The sequence below is a fragment of the Humulus lupulus genome, chromosome 5 (assembly GCF_963169125.1).
Source record: "Humulus lupulus chromosome 5, drHumLupu1.1, whole genome shotgun sequence".
Lineage (NCBI taxonomy): Eukaryota > Viridiplantae > Streptophyta > Magnoliopsida > Rosales > Cannabaceae > Humulus > Humulus lupulus.
The window spans coordinates 37362996-37382184 of record NC_084797.1 but is presented as its reverse complement, the minus strand read 5'-3'; the positions used below and the strand labels follow the sequence as shown (position 1 = coordinate 37382184).

The following is a 19189-nucleotide window of genomic DNA, read 5'->3' as shown; positions in this document are numbered from 1 at the left end:
AACGTAGGGTTAAATTTGGTATTAGGCTTAAATCGAAGTGGCCAAATTGGTAATTTTTCATAGTAATAATAGCAATAAATATTTTTTATATAAAATATGATTAAATTGAAGTTAAATAAATTTTCTATGCAAATTTTTTTGTACAACTATAATACCTCCAAGAACGGAAGGTAAGAAAAATTTCATGAGGCAAAAGGTAAAAAGATATTAAGGGGACCAACATATAATTTTTAAAGAAAATTAAGAAAAACCATAGAAAAAAATACTATAAAATATTATATTTCCTCATAATTTGGGGAGGTGAGGCTTGCCCCCCTTACCAGACATGTAGGTTGTAGTTATGTCCCTTAGAGGAACTCCAATGGTGGCTACCCCTTTGGTTGTTGAGATTGGTTAAATCTAATGATTAAGATGTTTACACATTAAGGTGCAAAAAACTTAACAGTTTTAACTTAAAGAGAAGTGAAAACATGAGTTGTGTAGAAGACATCTAAAAGTGACTTTTATGGGTCTAAAGTGATACAATGAGGTATCCAAACATTCCCAATAAGTTTGGTAGCATTTGGAGCAATTTTAGGACCATTGGAGGGGTCTAAAGTCAGAGAGGGTGGCGATACGTCGCCCCCTAAGTGGCGTAGCATCACCTAAATGTGAAGGGCTTCAAAAGCCCTAGTAGGCGATGCATCGCCTGGGCGATCTTTTAGGGGCGTACAGTTTATGCAAAATGCTCCAAAATGATGTGTTTTAAATGATCTAATCCTATTGGTTATACTAATGATGATACCTACACTATATATATGGGTTATTAGAGTTGAAAAGCCTTTATCACACTTTCCAACTCACTCTCTAAAACTCATTCTCTCTCTAGCTCTCTAAGACCAAAGTTTTCTCCAAGAAACTCATCAAGCTTGCTTGACTTGCATGAGTTTCAAGGCATGTTCAATCCCAAATCTCATTCTGCTTAGTTGAAGCTTCAAGCAATTGGGAAAGCTTGGAATAGAGATTTTGGACAACAATATTCATATTGTGTATAAGCCTTAGAAGTTCCCCAAGTTGGAGATTCAAGTTGCTCAATACAAATGTTGTATTTCTCTAACCCTAATCTTGTATTTTTTTGATTCTATTATGTTATTCATTATTATTATTGATGATTAAATGTATCAAAGTTTGTCTTATCATCATTTAATCATTTAGTTTCTTATATTCAAGAATAACATTCATATCATGAACATGTTTCTTTGATTATCAAGAATTTCCTTCATACTTTGAATTTGAATCTTGATCAACATCTAGGGTTTGGAATATTGCATTATTATCATTATTCATTGTTGATATGCAATGAGTAAATCCATATTTTCTCAACAATCAAAATCTCTAATTCTAATTACTTTCATTTTGTGTTTTGCATAATCAACAATGAGGAAAATTGGTTCATCTTCTACAACTTTCAAATCCTTGTTTCAAGATCTGGTTTGTGTTGGACACATAACCATGAAAGATCAATGAAAGTTCTATTTGAAAATGCTCTACATGAATGTGGATATGGATTCAAAGTCTTCATCAACAAAGGATGAGAAAACTCAATGGTATTTCATGCTTAAGGAGATTGGTATCATCAAGTTCCTTATTTCTAAATGTGTAGATTTCAAGAATTTGAATGAAATGTGTTTGCTGCCATATTTTTGTGAGTTTGGGATTATTGTTTATATTAAGAGTACAATGGTGAATGTTAATAAACAATTCAAGGGTTATTGTTGTACTTGTTTTGTTTGTAAAGTTATTAATCATCACATGAGATATAGAAATTGTAAAATTAACCCTAATGAGATTGAGGTCAATACAATTGATGATGAGATCTTTGTGACGTTAATTGAATTTAATGCATTCGATGAGAAATGTATGATAACCCTAAAGATAATTGACATGATTCATTCATGTAGTGATGAGACTAATGCAACCTTAAGAGAACGTGAACATGTCAATGCAATTGATGATAAGATCATTGCAAAAGAAAGTGAAGATACTAAGGTCAATGCATTTGATGTTGAGATAATTGCAAACCTAAGTAAAGATACCAATGCCAATGCAATTGATGTTCAAATCATTGCAACCTTAAGTGAAGTTAATGCAATCCAAGCAAAGGTACGAAGATGGTGGTATGCCACCATTCATGCAACCTATGATAAAACTCTTTTCAAGACCTTTGAAAGTGTAAATGTGGGATTTGAAGTCCAAATGGAAAATGAAAAGAGATCGAAGGTACTTGGAAGAGGCTTCATTGATGTGTTCTTCACTAATGGAAAGAAAGTGACTCTAATTAATATGTTCTATGTTCCCGATACGACTAGAAACATTATGAGTGTAAGTCTATTGAGTAAATCTGGTATCACAATGGAGTTTAAATTCGGTAAACTCACTTTGAATAAATTTGGCACTTTTGTGGGAAAGGATTATACATGTGATGGAATGATCAAACTTTGTGCTCTTGATAGTGACAATAATAATATTGCATCTAAATCTTGCAATGTGATTAATTCTAATTGTATTACTTTATGTCATAATAGACTTGCTCATATAGGTTATAGCACAATTAAAAGAGTTGTTAAATGTGGATTGATTAATTGTGATGTGAATGAGCATGATAAATGTGAATTATGTGTTAAATCTAAAATGGTAAAGAAACATTTTCCAAGTATTGATAGATGTTCAAACTTGCTAGATTTAATACATAGTGATTTATGTGAATTGAATGACATGTTGACTAGAGGAGGAAATAGATACTTCATGACTTTTACAGATGATTGCTCTAGGTATACTTATGTGAGGATGACGCATTTAATGCATTTAAAATCTATGAAGCTGAAGTAGAAAATCAATTGGAAAGGAAAATAAAGACTCTTAGAAGTGATAGAGGTGGTGAATACTTTTCAAATTATTTCAATGTGTTTTGTGAACAACATGGCATTATAAATGAATACATTACACCATACATTCCACAACAAAATGGAATAGCTGAAAGAAAGATTAGGACTTATCTTGAGATGATTAAATCTATGCTTTTACATTCTAAATTGTGTTATAATTTGTGGGGTGAAGCCTTGCTTGCGTGTCATATAGTGAATCGAATTCCTATGAAAAAGAACAATGCGTCTCCATATGAGTTATGGAGAGGAAATAAGCCTAACCTAGGCTATCTTAAATTGTGGGGGTGTCGTTCTTATTGCAAGAGCTCGAAGCCTAAAACGACCAAGTTGGGTCCAAGGGCCATAAAGTGTGCATTTGTTGGCTATGCCTCAAATCTCAAGGCTTATAGGCTATTATACTTGGAGTCTAATGTGATAATTGAATCAAGAGAGGTGGAGTTTTTTGAGAATATGTTATATTGTGATAGCAATTTTTAAGAATCCACAAGTGTTGGAGAATCTCTTAAAGAGAAAGATCAAAAGGTTGATGAGCAACCTATATTTCCTCGAAGAAGCCAAAGGCTTAAAGAACTGAGATCAAATGGGACATGTTCTCAAGTGGAGACACTCCACCTAGTAGAGGGAAACCTTGAAGAAGTCACGTGGTCCTATGGCTCTTCAAGTTGAGGATGATCCCAAAACATTCCAATAAGCAATGTATTCGAGAGACTCCACTTTTTGGAAGGAGGCAATAAATGATGAGATGGATTCAATTATTTTAAACCACACATGGGAATTGGTAGACCTTCCACAAGGTTCAAAACCAATTGGGTGCAAGTGGGTATTTCAGAGGAAATATCACACCGATGGCACATTACAAAACTTCAAGGCAAGACTAGTAGCCAAAGGGTTTAAACAAAAGGAAGGAGTCGATTATTTTGACACGTGTGCACCAGTTGCTAGGACAACCACTATAAGAGTACTATTTGCCTTATCATCAATATATAACCTTTATGTTCATCAAATGGTTGTCAAAACGACATTCCTAAATTGAGATCTCGATGAGGAGATTTACATGGAACAACCAGAGGGTTTTGTTCTGAAGGGAAATGAACATAAAGTATGTAGGCATGTTAAATCATTATACGGTTTGAAGCAAGCACTAAAAAAATGGCATGAGAAATTTGATAAAGCCATAATTCGAATGGGTTTAGACACAATAATGCAGACAAGTGCTTATAGTCTAACACTTGTGATGGCTATGTTATCTTGGTGTGTCTATATGCTGATTTTGAGTAATGATATGAAAGGCATAATGAAAACGAAGAGGTTTCTATCTTCCACTTTCAAGATGCAAGACCTTGGAGAGGTTGATACCATCTTGGGTATAAAAGTGAGAAGAAATAGTGGGGGTTATGCCTTAAGTCAAGAACACTATGTTGAGAAAGTGCTTGACAAGTTTAGTCATCTCAAAATCAAAGAGGAAAATACACCATTTGATTCAAGCATAAAGCTTGAAAAGAATAATGATAGAGCAGTGGCTCAACTTGAGTATGCAAGTGCATTAGGGAGTCTAATATATGTCGCTCATTGTATAAGGGTGGATATTGCATATGCGGTCAGTAAACTAAGTAGATTTACTAGCAATCAAAGTATGAAGGATACCTTAAAAGGACCAAGCAGCTAGGCCTCCAATATTCAAAGTTCCTGAAGATACTTGAAGGATATTTCGATGCGAGTTGGATATCAAGTGTAGGAGATAATCTCTCTACAAGTGGTTGGGTGTTTATGCTCGAAGGAGGAGCGATTTCTTAGGGTTCTAAGAAACAAACATGTATTTCACACTCAACCATGGAGGCCGAATTTATAGCTCTAGCGGAAACCAGTAAAGAGGCTGAGTGGCTTAGGGATCTCATGTTGGAGATCCCAATTTCCGCGCGGATGAGGTATTGACAATCTCGATACTATGTGATGGTCAAGCCACATTGGCTAGAGCATATAATGCCATATACAATGTGAGGTCTAGACATATAAGTCTAAGACATGAGTATGTGAGTCAATTGATTCGTGGAGGAATCATATCGATCTCATATGTTAAGACAAGTGAGAACTTAGGGGTCCATTTACAAAACCTCTTGCGAAGAGGTTAGTAAGTTCTACTTCGAAAGGATTAGACTAAAACTCCTAGAATAATATATTCACCAATGATGGCAACACAACTCCAAACTTGTGAACATCAAGGGCAAGAGTTCAATGGGTAAGAACAAGTTATTGGGTGAATTGTTTCAACACTAACAAAACCATGAGTTCCATCCAAGGATGGTTAGTGTTGGTTGCTACCAAGTTAGGGTTAAGCCTAGGGATTTTAATGAAGTTTAGTTGTGTGCAACAAGCATGTCTAAAGGTAGCAAAGATGTTGTAAGAACTTCACCTATGTGAACTTAGAGGTGGTGCCGCCTCTCATGGGAGTTGGAGTTTCTCCGCGAAAAGTTCATCAAACTGGATGAGCAAATGGCCATATAAGTGCTAAGCAAGAAAAGTAGGAAAATGAATGGTCAAGTGGAGGTGTGTGTGATGTTACCAGTTTTATCATTAAGGAGTGCTTGGTTCGATCTTTAAGACATCAATGACTTCGATAAGGCTTTGCAATACTTTCACTAAGATACTTTATTTTATGCACTAAAATTGTTAAGTTAAGAAGAGAGGATTTTGTTTAACCAAGTGGGGGAATGTTGAGATTGGTTAAATATAATGGTTAAGATGTTTACACATTGAGGTGCAAAACACTTAACGTTTTTCGCTTAAAGAGAAGTGAAAACATGAGATTGTGTATAAGGTATCTAAAAGTTACTTTTATGGGTCTAAAGTGATACAATGAGGTGTACAAACATTCCCAAAAAATTTGGTAGCATTTGGAGAAATTTTAGGACCATTGGAGGGGTCCAAAGTTAGAGAGGGTGGCAATACATCACCCCCTAAGTGGCGTAGCATTGCCTAAATGCGAAGGGCTTCAAAAGGCCTAGCAGGCGATGCATCGCCTGCTAGTAGGCGGCGTATCACCTGTCAGGCCTACCAGGCGATGCATCGTCTGGGCAGTCTTTTAGGGTCTTAAAATTTACGCAAAATGATGTGTTTTAAATGATCTAATCCTATTGGTTAGACTAATGATGATGCCTACACTATATATATGGGTTATTAGAGTTGAAAAGCCTTTATCACACTTTCCAACTCACTCTCTAGAACTCATTCTCTTTCTAGCTCTCTAAGACCAAAGTTTTCTCCAAGATAATCATCAATCTTGCTTGACTTGCATGAGTTTTAAGACTTGTTCAATCCCAAATATCATTCTACTTAGTTGAAGCTTCAAGCAATTGGGAAAGCTTAGAATATATATTTTGGTCAACAATATTCATATTGTGTATAAGCCTTAGAAGTTCCCCAAGTTGAAGATTTAAGTTGCTTAATACTGAGGTTGTATCTCTCTAACCCTAATCTTGTATTTGGTGATTCTATTATGTTATTCAATTTTAGTATTGATGATTAAATGTATCTAAGTTCATCTTATCATCATGTAATCATTCAGCTTCTTATATTCAAGATTAACATTCATATCATGAACATGTTTATTTGATTATCAAGAATTTCCTTCATACTTTGAATTTGAATCTTGATCAACATCTAGGGTTTGAAATATTGCATTATTATCATTATTCATTATTGATTTGCAAAGAGTACATGTAACGACCCAAATTTGCTAATAAGGCTTGGAGCCTTGACTAGTGTGCCTGGAGGGCAATAACTATTATATTGTATTAATTTGTGTGAATTTAATGAATATGTGGTTAGAATGCATGTTTAGGTGGAATAAATATGCATGTGGGCCCCGTTTGTTTGTTAGGGATAAAATGGTAATTTTAGCCCGCTAAGGGCATAAATGTAATAGTTATGTTATGTGATTAATACCACGTGTGAGTGATGATATTATTGTGATGCACATGCCGAGACGATCTTAGGGAGCTAATTAGTTTAAAAGTCACAACGGGATTAAATACCTGGCTCGGGAGGAGCCTAGGGGTATTTTGGGAATTTTATACTTTGAGTTTGTGAGATAATGGTTAATGGTAATTGAGTAACTTGAGTGACCATTAGTAACCATTAAGAGTAACAAATTTAGATGAGAAAAATGGTAGAATTGTAGGAAAGGTGAAATGGAAAAAATGCCCTTGAGGTTTAGTTAGGAAAGGAATTACTTGGAATGGGTAAACTAGTCTTTTGGCAGGGGTTTAGATAGCTTCAGCTGGGGGAAAGGTGATTCACGTTCTAACACTTGGTCATATTTAGCTCTTGTTGAAATTGGAAGAGAAACTAGAAGGAAAAGGAAAACTAAGGGCAAGAAGGAGAAAAGAGGGGAGCTGAAATTGGGAAACCTAGGAGGAGAATCAAGAGGCTTGAGGCAACTAAAATCGAGTATAGGCTAAGGCTTGTTCAGAGGTAAGAGTTTATCCCCTGTTTTGCTAAGTTTCAAGTTTGAATTTTTAGAGAGTAAGCATGAAATTGAAAGAGAGTTGTGGCTGGTTTTGTATGGGAATTCAGCTTGGTAATCAAGAGGGATTGACTTAAAGCTGGAATTGGAGGGAGTTCAAAGTTGAATTATTGATTGAGGTAAGAGTTCTAAGCATCTTTGAATTTTCGTTTCTTGTGTGGTTTAAGAATATTGAGGCATGGTTTACATTTTTCAAGTCTTGGTTTAAGTTTTAAAAGCTGTGGTTTAAGTTTCTGGAATTTGAAACCAAAGTGTGGATTTTGGGTGTGATTGTGTGATTGAGCTTGTTGTTGGTGTTTATAGGTTGTTAAATGGTTCATTTGTGGTTTTAAATTGGTTTTGGGGTTTAGGTATATGTTTGGGTTGAATTGGAAGTGTTTTTGGCTCGGGGAAAACCCAGAAATCTGGGTTCGCAAAGGGGCGCTGCGTCCCTGTTCTTTGGTGCCACAGCGCAAGCCTACATCAGGCAGCAGAGGAGTTTCTGGGCGCCGCGGCGCTAGGCTATTTCTGGGCAGGGAGATTTTGCATTTTTGGGCATTTTCCTCGGGGGCTCAGGGGATGTTTCTGTTGCATTGTTTAGGGAAATTTGAGGTCCTGAGAGTACGGGATTGGTCCAGGGAAGTGGTTTTGGATTGATTAGTATTAAAGAGTGTTTTATATGTGTTTTGACTAGGTTTTCAGAGAGGCTCGAGTTAGAGGACCGTGCTCGTGACTTTGGTGCATTGCGAAGCTCGGGATACAGGTAAGAAAACTGTAGTACCCGTAGAGCAGGGCATAGGCCCATAGTGTCGTTGCAGAGCACGGCCCTACATTGTATTACATGTTAGGGTGTAGCCTTGATTGAGTTATTATATGTTTGAATGTTGTTTGAGTTATGCTATATGTGATTATAGTAGAATGAATGGCAAAGGAGCCGGGAACGGCAAGGAGCCGAGAACGGCGAAGGGCCGAGAACGGCGAAGGCCGAGAACGGTAGTGGGGCCGGGAATAACACTTAGCACATGGAGTGCTTATTGTTAGGGTGAGACCCCAATGGATACATGGGATATCCTTACACTGAGAACCGAGACCCCAGGCTTTGGTAACACTTCTGGGACGACATGGCCGTATTTGTTTAGTCTGATGAACTATCTGTTTAATTGAGGAATTATCTTATATGTTGACTATCTAATATGCATATGTTATGTGTTGTGTGAGTTTTCTTGCTGGGCTTCAGCTCACGGGTTCTCTGTGTTGCAGGTAAGGGCAAAGGAAAAGTCAACCAGCCATGAATACGGAGAGCATGAAGCAGCGCGTGCATGTTTGGCCTACCCGACTGCTTTGGTTGGGGGCATTTTGAGAAATGGCTGTATTAAACTATAATTTTGTTGGTTAATAATCTGTAAACCCATTTTGTGTTGTAAATATTTTATAAACTATATTTTGGGATCCCAAATGTTAGACACTTGAGATTTTCAATGAAATAGAGTATTTTCAAAGATTACAGCCTTGACTTTTGCTTAATCACACTTTTGTTCTAAAAACCTCATTTAACGAGTTAATTGCACATTTTAAACTCACTTAGTAACGGCTCTAAGGTAGTAGGGCGTTACAGTAAAGCCATATATTCCCAACATTGGTTGTCCAAAATGTCCAAGCCATCCCAAAATATAATATTTTATTTTCTCTCTCATCGACAACATTCTTGGAAACCTTTTCCATAAAAATGCTCCAATGCTAAGCCACTCCAAAAGTTGTCAACTAAGGTCCCACATATTATTATTTTGTAATTATAAATATTATCACACTAAATTTTTTAAATTCATATATTAATATAAATAAATATTACATGAAATTTAAGTTAGAAGAAATTTAAAAGTTGCACATAAAATGACATAATCATAATTAATCAATCTAACATAATTAAAAAAATGATAATTAAAATGATTTCCAAATTTTGACCATATGTGCTCTACCAAGTCCGCCTGAAGATTGCGATGAATGTTTCTATCACGAATTTCAGCATTTCTTTGAAGCATTGTCGGGAAGTCAGAAATAGGTCCATGCAATACTTCAACCATTAGGGTGTCGGCGGGGCCGTCATCATAATTAAAATCAAAAAAATTCTCAAATGCATCTCTTTCATCCTCGACAATAATGTTGTGCAATATGATGCATGCATACATAATATCTTTGAGAACATCTCTTTGCCAAAAACATGCTGGTCCTCGTACAATAGCAAAACGAGATTGAAGTACTCTGAATGCTCGCTCAACATCTTTGCGTACCGCTTCTTGGCATCAGGCAAATAATTTTCTTTTCTCTCCTTGAGGCAGTGGGATAGTTTTAACAAATGTACCCCCCTCTAGATAAATACCATCTGCTAGATAATACCCCTTGTTGTATTGTGTGCCATTTATCGTAAACTCAACTCTCGGAGCTTGCCCTTGTAAGATATCAGTGAATATTGGGGATTGATTTAACACGTTGAGATCATTATTGGATCCTGGAACACCAAAAAATGCATGCCATATCCAAAGATCTTGTGACGCAATTGCTTCGAGCATGATTGTTGGCCTGCCGTGATCACCTCGCGTGAATTGACCTTTCCATGCAACTAGGCAATTTTTCCATTCCCAGTGCATACAATCAATGCTTCCCAACATGCCTGGAAAACCACGCAACTCCCCCATTTGAAGTAAGCGACGAATGTCCCCAGCATTGGGCTGTCTTAAATATTCGGTCCCAAAAATATCATTCACTCCTCGAACGAAATTGACTAGACATTCAATAGCGGTAGTTTCACCAATTCGAACATACTCATCAACATAATCGGCAGGCGCTCCATATGCCAACATTCGCATAGCAGCGGTGGACTTCTGTAATGGCGAAAGCCCCCTTCTACCGACTGCATCAAACCTCGTATGGAAATACTCTTAATGATTTTCTAGAGCTTGCACTATGCGTAGGAATACATGTCTATGCATTCTAAATCTTCTTCGAAATTGATATTCTGTATACACCGGTTCATCAGAAAAGTAGTCATCGAAAAAACGTTGGTGTCCTTCTACATGACCTCTATCAATGTGGGCTCTCTTTCTTCCTTGTCTTGTTGAGCTACCCCCATCCATGAGCGCTTTGAAATATTGATCATCATGATCGTCAGTACACTCTGCAATTATGATATCCTCTAGAGTCATATTGTCATATGGATTCGGAGAATTTGGCGAATCCATTGTTGAACTTAGAGTATATGATATTTGGGAATGAAAGATGAATGAAAGAGTAAAATGAAGGATTGAATGGAGAGTTGAGTAAAAGGAATATTGAAATTTGGTATTTATAGACATGGTAGCCGTTAAAATGTAGCCATTGAAATGTAGCCGTTAAAATATAGCCGTTAAAATATATCCGTTAAAATGTAGCTGTTAAAATATAGCCGTTGAAATATAGCCGTTAAAATATAGCCGTTAAAATGTAGCCGTTAAAATATAGCCGTTGAAATATAGCCGTTAAAATATAGTCGTTAAAATGTAGCCGTTAACATAAAGGATAATTTATTTTAATAAAATAAAATACATAATAATGCGGTTGATAAAAATATATAGCAATTACAACTTCAGGATATTATTCTTAATATAAGTACACAAGTTTTCATGATCTTTCTTTTGTTCAGGAGTCATATGCGACGTGTCCATGATGAGATAATCCATGTATTTTGTCATCCTATTATCTTCTGCCTATTTCTCCTTTATCGTTGCCTCTTTCTCCTTTATCACCACCAATTTCTCCAATGCAGATGCTTTCCGTTCACTAATCTCTATAAATCTAGCATGTGTGTCTTTTTTTTCCTTCCCTTTTCTCTTTGCTGCCTTTTGGCCAGTAGGGCGCACTTCACGTACTTCATCATCACTGATGTCTGCATTGGAAGAAGAAGTAAATTCCCCTGTATCTGACACCTTTGTTCTCTTACCACCTTTTGGTTGGTACATTGTATTCCATTTCGGCTCATCCTTTAGCAATCTCCAACAGTCCACAAGCAGAAAATTTGAGTTGTTATTTTCATCAGACCAACCACTGTGATGTGCTTGTTGTACTCGTTTATAACACCCATTGAAACGCGCCACCTTTTGATTCATCTTGTTCCAATGATCTTTCCATTGCCTTCCAGTTCTTGCTTGCTCACCTTTTTGGTTGGTGTTGTAGTATTCTGCAATCCGAGCCCAGAAATGTGTAGAAGTTTGGTCATTCCCCACAATGGCATCCTTAGATGTATTAAGCCATCCACTTATCAGAAGTATAGTGTCTTCCTTGCTCCATTTGACTTTACATTTATGCCTTGATTCATCTTCATTGTGTAGAACTACATTTTCCAACCCTTCAACACTATGTCCAGGTTGGGTTTCAGAGACAGATATCGATTATGTTTCACGATTCAAATCAATACTAGACTTTTCCATACTTGGCATATAATTTCTTGAAACCATTTCGGGTTGGTGTAGGGAAGGCATATGAAATGCATATGGTAGTGAATTTGTTGGTATGAAGAATGGAGCTTGTTGGGGTGTCTCAATAGAGCCAAAATTTTGGTAAGGGTAAGTGGACATGCGATAATTTTGAGAATTTGGAAAACTTGGGTTAAATTGATAATATTGAAAATTTGGATTTTGAGGTTTAGTAGAAGAAGTATGTTGAAAATTTGTATTGAAATGAGAATATTGAAAATTTGGATTTTGGGGATTGGTATGTGGAGAAAATGATGAATTTTGAAAATTTAGATTTTGGGAGTTGGTATTTGGAGAATTTGGAAAATTTTGAGAATTTTGGGAATCCATTGGTAAAAAAATAAATTTTGTGATATTGATAATTTGGAAGAAAAATGTATGAAATAGTGTAAAAATTGAATGAAATAGATGAGTATTTATAGAAGAATTTTTTTTAATATATTACCGTTTTTTACACCAACGGTAATATCTTCCTATTTATAATATATATATGTATAATTAAAAAAAATAAATTAAAGATAGTACCGTTGTCTCTGTGAGGCAACGACTCCTTCAAAATTAAAAAGCCACTTTCCACTCCAATGGTAAGCCATCAACATATTCGGTAACCTGTCAGAGAACTATTTAGGAGACCGCGAGCGTTGGACATGACCTAATGAATAGATATTATTTTATTCATGTGAAGCCAGAAATAATAACATTTTAAACCAAATAAATTGCTATTATGTGAAATTAGATTTATGACGGCATCTCCTTCGTATGTTCAACTTTTAGGAGCATTCTCACTTGCTCATTCAATATAGGTGAACTCTTGATCTCTCTAGAATATTGGGTTGATTATCCATGATGTTAGAGTATCTAAACATGATTTTGGGGAAGTTATTTTTTTTCTTAGCTTTTTCACATCTTTTAAGAGTTTTGAGATATTTGTTGTAGTAACACAACAACACTATAACTCATAGTCTCTACTTCCTTTGACAGTGAAAGAAAATGATGGCGTATGATTGAGATTGAGGCAACATATTGAATGGTGGAAGTAATTAGGAAGTTGTCAACTGCGACAAAATCAAATATTATTCATACTATTAAGTATTCGTTTATAGGATTTGGCATATCTCTCACAAAACAAAAAAAGTCAAGGGCAGTCACGTCATTATATTACTTATAAAAATGTCATTCCTTATGGGGTAATACTGAATGAATAGAAGGTAAGATGCCAAGTTACCATATTCCACATTATATATATATATATATATATATATATATATATTTAGATAATGGTGTAAAATAGTATAAAAGTTTTACTAAAAAAAAAATAGTATAAAATTTGGTGTAAAAAATTGTCTATTGAACCATCTATATATAAGATCCAAGTGAAGAAGTTGATGTTGTTTTTTAACTTTAAGATGTTTTTTTTATTAAAAAAAATTAATGATAGTGTAACTTTGTTATAGGATATATATTTGTTACAGAATAGCAATGTATGTTTTAATTTTGAGTACTTATCAAAGTTTGAGAATTTTGAATTGTTAATGCTAAACAATTTTCAATTTCTAATGCCTTAAATTAAAAAAATTTGAATTGTTAAATCCTAAATGATCAAAATTTTAGAATTTAGTGCTTAAAATATAAGAATTTGGAATTGTTAAATGCCAAAAATTTAATTTAATTTTTTTATTTTATTATTATTTTTATTTTTATTTAAAATACAATAATATTAAATTATTAAATAGTTAATTTTTTTACTTTAAAAGAAATTATAAAATTGTTGAATGCTACACAAATGAAGAGTGCTCGAATAATAAATTTATATAATTAAATTATTGATTAAGAAACTATTATTTTGTTAAAAGAAAACTAATTGAAAGATGTCATTTTAAGAAGGGTTGTACGTATAATATTTTTCATAAGGTAGTCACATATAAATACATTATAATAAATATATACTATAGTAAAATAACTTACAATATTATTTTTTTTATGATGAAAACAAATTTATAATTTTCTAAATTTATTATTAATAATGTTATTTATTTAATAATGTTTTATGAAATGATATTAAAAAAATGACTTTTTTTTTAATATTACAGTAACAGATAATAAATACAAACCGAACATGTCACGACCAAATTAAAGTAGGATCAGACCAAAATATTATACCAGTATCAGACCAAAATTATGATACAAATAAACCAAAATTATGTGAAGTACGAATGGACACAAAACAATCCAATCCAGTTAACAACACTACTTTCACATTAGACAGTTTCTTTCTTAAAGAGACGCCTTTAATAACAGAAGGCATTTCACCTTTTATGTCATTACAACACCGCTATAATTTGCTTTAAAATGAAAGGAAGAATGAGTGAGGAAGCAACAAAATAGATTGTTGAGAGAGGCACTTTAAAAATAAATCGTGGATTGGGTTTGAAGCAAAATTGCATGCGTACACACCGCTCACATGTCTGATGTGTTTAACATGGTGAGATCATACAACTATGAAGAGCATCAAATTATTACAGAAGGCATCATTTTCCACTACTGACAAGTACTTGACCACATGAAGAGTTCATGAATATGGCAGTGACAATGAAAAGTTCTATTTATAGCTTCAAATGTGAGTGCATATATATTCTAAATTTGCTCTTACATGTAAAGACAAAATACACATATTTATAAATTTGTTATGAAATAATAAATGATATAGCAAATCCTGATCGTTATAAGCAAATAAGTGCTAGTAAATGATCCCCAGAAAAAGGGTCAGTCTCTAAACGAGATACAAGCAAAAAAACTAGTCAGATACTAGTAAGTATTACTTAGTTTTCTATGAGTTAGGACTGTGATACAAAAAGAACTACATCCTATGAGTGAACTACTATAAGCATCTATGAGTATGAGCACGAGTAATGTAGACAACACTGAACAGAGGATTTGAGACTATACCAGATAATGCTTTTCTTTTGCAACGAGTTACGAAATGAAATGATCCATTATTAAAAATTCCGTAACAAGCAGAATACTCTCCACTAAAATTAGCCAAAAATCCAACTCAACAACCATTTTGAAGGTTGAAAGATCAGAACAAAGTCATCAAGACAAATACAAGTTACCACGTCGAAAAAGCGCAATAGTTGCTGAAGTGTAAACAGATGAAACAAAGACAACCCACCAAGCCATGAATAAACCCACTTCTTTCACAAAGGCAGAGCAAGGCAGTAGGCTGCACATGAATTGGTAATTATCAAAATAATCACCATCAGCTTGAGAAAATCCAACAAAGAGAAGTATTAGCATTGGTGGTGCAAAAAACTGTATAACTACAAGGCACAAGTAGTGATTGTGCAAGAAAACCTTTGCTCTACTATAATCCAAATCGGGAACCTTGCTAGCATGTAATCTTTGATACCATGAGAGAAGTGCCTCATTTAGGTACATTTGCAAGTTGGGGCGTAATGCAACAAGTTGCAAGACACCTGAAAGAACTAACAACCAAATTCTAAGTTTATCGAACTCAGAAGGAGAAAATCCCACATTCCCTGCCAATCTTTCGGAATTTCGAATACTACCTTTAGTGTTCTTATTAACAAGCAATTCAGATAAGGGCTTAATCCATAACAGCCCTGTGAATGTCATCAACAAATAGTTTGCATATAAAACAAATCGACCAAACCATTCACATGTTATCATTGATAAATTAGACCTAATCTGATCCGTTCCAAGCCAAAACGATCGGGCACTCTTCATGGCGGGCATGAACAAAATTGTAGTTGTGCAGCTCATGAAAACAGCAATGAACACTCTTCCAAACCCATCAATTGAACCAAAATCGAAATCTAAAACCGAGGAAGTAAATGTGCAACAAGTGACACTCCCTAATATCAATCCTAAAATCCCAAAAACAACACATAATAGCTTCTCCGAGCGCCTCGACGCAGATTTTTCAAACGAAAGGTTAGCCAGCAATATCATTAACTTAAAAACACCCACGGAACCTAGAAGAACCGGAACCAAAATCCCATTTGTGAAAACCCCAGATTTTTCTGATGCACTACTCAAGTATATATGAAGCAAAAAACAAGAAATAGCAACGAATGAGATTGTAAAAGCATTACGAAACTCATCCGAAAAAAGTCGAGATTTAAGATGGGCTTCGTCGAGCTTGAGTCTGAAGATCTGAGCATTGTTTTCATCGAACTCAAACTTCTCCTTCGATTTGGTCCTCTTTCTAAGCTCAGTGTTGTTTTTTGGGGGTATCCCAGAACCCGAATCGGAGCTTTCGGGTCTCCGAATAGCGGCTTTGACGCCATTACTAAGGTTGTCTGGGTGGATGTAAGTGAAGAGACCATGGAGGAAGAAAATGGGAATTTTGAGGAAGACGAGAAGAAGGGTGAGTGAGATTGAGAGCAAGGCTTGGAGTAACAAATTCTTGTAGGTTTGGAAGAATTCGATCATGGTGTTTGTGGGGGGTTTTGTGAGAAGCACTTTGGACAATACAGGAAAGTGTTTTTGAGATCTCAATTCAATTCTCAAATCTCAAACTTTAGTTGGCCTTTCGGATCCATAAAGTACCCACCATGCCAACTTATCACCCGTATGAATGGGACCCTGACCCTTGTTTTGTTGCACAACCTAAACCAAAACAAATTCATACAGAGAAACAGGTATTCGACTTTACTTCCTTCACACTCTGTCCGATTTATAAATATGTATGCATCCTACTATTCTATATGGAAAATTTCATTATTTATGTCTAATAATGTCTAATATTACCAAAAAATTCCAACACTAATAATATTTTCAATTTAATGCTAAACTTTCCTTTTAGACCCAAAATACCCCTCCTATTATATCAAAAAATCACAAAACCTTCTCTTTCACTCTCCTCCCTCTCTCTCTCTAATTCTCACGAAATTATCCATAAAACCTACAGTTTTATATAATTTTCTTGTCAAAATCATTGTTAGTCATCTCCATTGTCTCTGTGAAGTCGTTAACATCAAAGGCAACATCTATTTTGAGAGTTTTTTTAGGAGAAAAAACATAGGTAATAAGATTTTACATTTTATGTGTTGGGTATTATTTGTTTACATTTTTTTGGCTATTTTGAACAGATCTGAGCCTATATTGGTGTATTTTTCGAGATTTTTTGAGAGATTCCGCGATCTGTGTTTTTTTGGGTTTTCTGCAATTTTTTTGCTCGATAACGGTTCGATGGTATGTAGAACAAGGTCTTGTAAGAGCTCGATGTGAGCTCGATCGGTTTGGGTTTTAGTGCTCGATTGTGCTCGATGGAAACTCGATAAGGGTTCGATTGGACCCTACAATATTTGAGCTCGATAGGTTTAGGTTTTCTCGATAGGAGCTCGATAGGGTTCGATGGAGGGTTTGGTTAGGTTTTATGGTCGGTTTTGAGAAATGGTAGCTCGATGTTAACTCGATAAGAGCTCGATGCGGTTCGATAGAGGGTTTGGTTAGGTTTTTTGTTCGGTTTTGAGAAATGGTAGCTCGATGCTAACTCGATAAGAGCTCGATGCGAACTCGATAAAGCTCGATGTTAGCTCGATAATGTTCTTTTTTAATGTATTTCTGAAAAAATGGCAGTTTTCCTGACAATGTTAATGTTTTTTTTTTCCAACACAGGCTCTATTGTCTACGTTTTTGTATCCTACAATGGTATTTGGGAATTACAAGGGAATAAGTGGATTTTCAAGGACCCTCAATGCATAGTGATACCGATGGAGGATACTGTAACGTACTTGCAACTTCTTGACATATTGCACAAGGAACTTAAAGTTGATAAACAGATGTATGAGTTGAAATTGGAGGTTCCTTATACTTGCGGCGACCAACCGTTTACACCCGTTCATGTTGAAAGTGATCTTGGTGTCCGTGCATTCTTAGGAGTAACTGTTGGAATAGCTTATACAGGATCTTTATTTATTTTCACGTATATCTAATATTAAACAAATTAATACAAGATAGCCTAAAACATGTTTCTAAAATTGAATTCAAAGAGAAACAAATAATATAATACTTACAGTATACGCATCGGAATTAAGAGTCCTTCCTTCAGTTTCTCTAACTCTTGTATCCTTTCTGTCGCAGAGTATTATCAAGAAACTGAACGATCTTCTATTTTCTTCACAATCTTCCAATGTATCCTGAGAACCACCTAGACTAGTGTGGGCAATTCTCAACACATGAGATAGATATAGAGAGAATAAGAGAAAATAACAAAAAGGCTTAGAAAAGGACTTGTGTTTAGAGATAATCTAAAACTATAAGAAAATCTGACTTGTGACTTACAAACTTATGTTTTGACTTCTCTCTAAGCACTCCTTTTATAGACTTAATTAGGCCATTTAATTTAATTAAAAAATCAATAAAATAATAGCCATTTTGAAGCCCTAAGTCGAAATTATCATGGGCTATAGGCCCGTGAAATTTCCCATTTGATTATAAGCCCGTTGGACTTAAAATCAAGGCCTGTATTATTTTCTATTGATTTAATTAATTAAATAATTATTTAAATACTTTATCAAATTAATTATTTATAATTTGAACCTTGATTTAAACTTATTTATTAATTTATATACCAATTTATCTTAATTAATAAATCTGCCATAATTTCTCTTTTCTTCTCAAAATTACACAACTCTCTGAAACTATCCAAAATTGACCTGATCAACTTTGATAATTCTAATTGATGATAAAATCAATTAATTGAGACTATCTAGATGATTTTATCCAAGGTACAATGGGGACTAAGGGCCTATGAAATCGAGCTCCAATAAGTTATCATAAATCTAACAAATAAATTTACTAACTTATTAATTCCTCGTGACTCCACTACAGACTTGGAATTGCACTCTTGAATTCATAGAACGCTCTATAAGAAATATAGATACGCTATTAATTATCCATTGTTACAACCATAATTGTCACTTAATCCTCTATAGACGGTCTACAATAAGACAGGACTAAAATACTGTTTTACCCCTCATTGTATTCTATCCTTAAAACACTTAGTTCCTTGTAAATGATATTTCAGTAAACTAATTTAATTACTGAAATGAGATCTCTATCATTTAACACCTTGAACCAAACTAAAAGGAAACCATCGTTTCACTTCTTCATCAGAAGCTATAGATGTTCATATCTATGATTAACACTCCCACTCAATTATACAACCGAGTTCCCAAGATGTAAGTATGGGCTAGTCCGTAGGGTAAGCTGGTAACGAACAAGTCAAAAAA

The 19189-nt window shown here is 34.8% G+C and overlaps 3 protein-coding genes across 3 annotated transcripts; all 3 read right to left on the bottom strand.

The window, feature by feature from the left end:
* Nucleotides 1-9725: 9725 nt before the first annotated feature.
* Nucleotides 9726-10661, bottom strand: LOC133779048 (uncharacterized). The gene is made up of 2 exons (XM_062219050.1): nucleotides 10447-10661; nucleotides 9726-10344 (listed from the first exon to the last, which is right to left on the bottom strand). Exons 1-2 carry the CDS (start codon nucleotides 10659-10661, stop codon nucleotides 9726-9728), a joined length of 834 nt encoding a protein of 277 aa, XP_062075034.1.
* Nucleotides 10662-11165: 504 nt separating this feature from the next.
* LOC133779047 (glutathione S-transferase T3-like) lies at nucleotides 11166-11912 on the bottom strand. The gene is made up of 2 exons (XM_062219049.1): nucleotides 11888-11912; nucleotides 11166-11803 (listed from the first exon to the last, which is right to left on the bottom strand). The coding sequence occupies exons 1-2, from the start codon at nucleotides 11910-11912 to the stop codon at nucleotides 11166-11168; spliced, it is 663 nt and encodes a 220-aa protein (XP_062075033.1).
* Nucleotides 11913-14583: 2671 nt separating this feature from the next.
* Nucleotides 14584-16571, bottom strand: LOC133834760 (uncharacterized). Its single transcript, XM_062264483.1, has one exon. The coding sequence runs from the start codon at nucleotides 16383-16385 to the stop codon at nucleotides 15024-15026; it is 1362 nt and encodes a 453-aa protein (XP_062120467.1). The 5' UTR covers nucleotides 16386-16571; the 3' UTR covers nucleotides 14584-15023.
* Between the last annotated feature and the right edge of the window lie 2618 nt (nucleotides 16572-19189).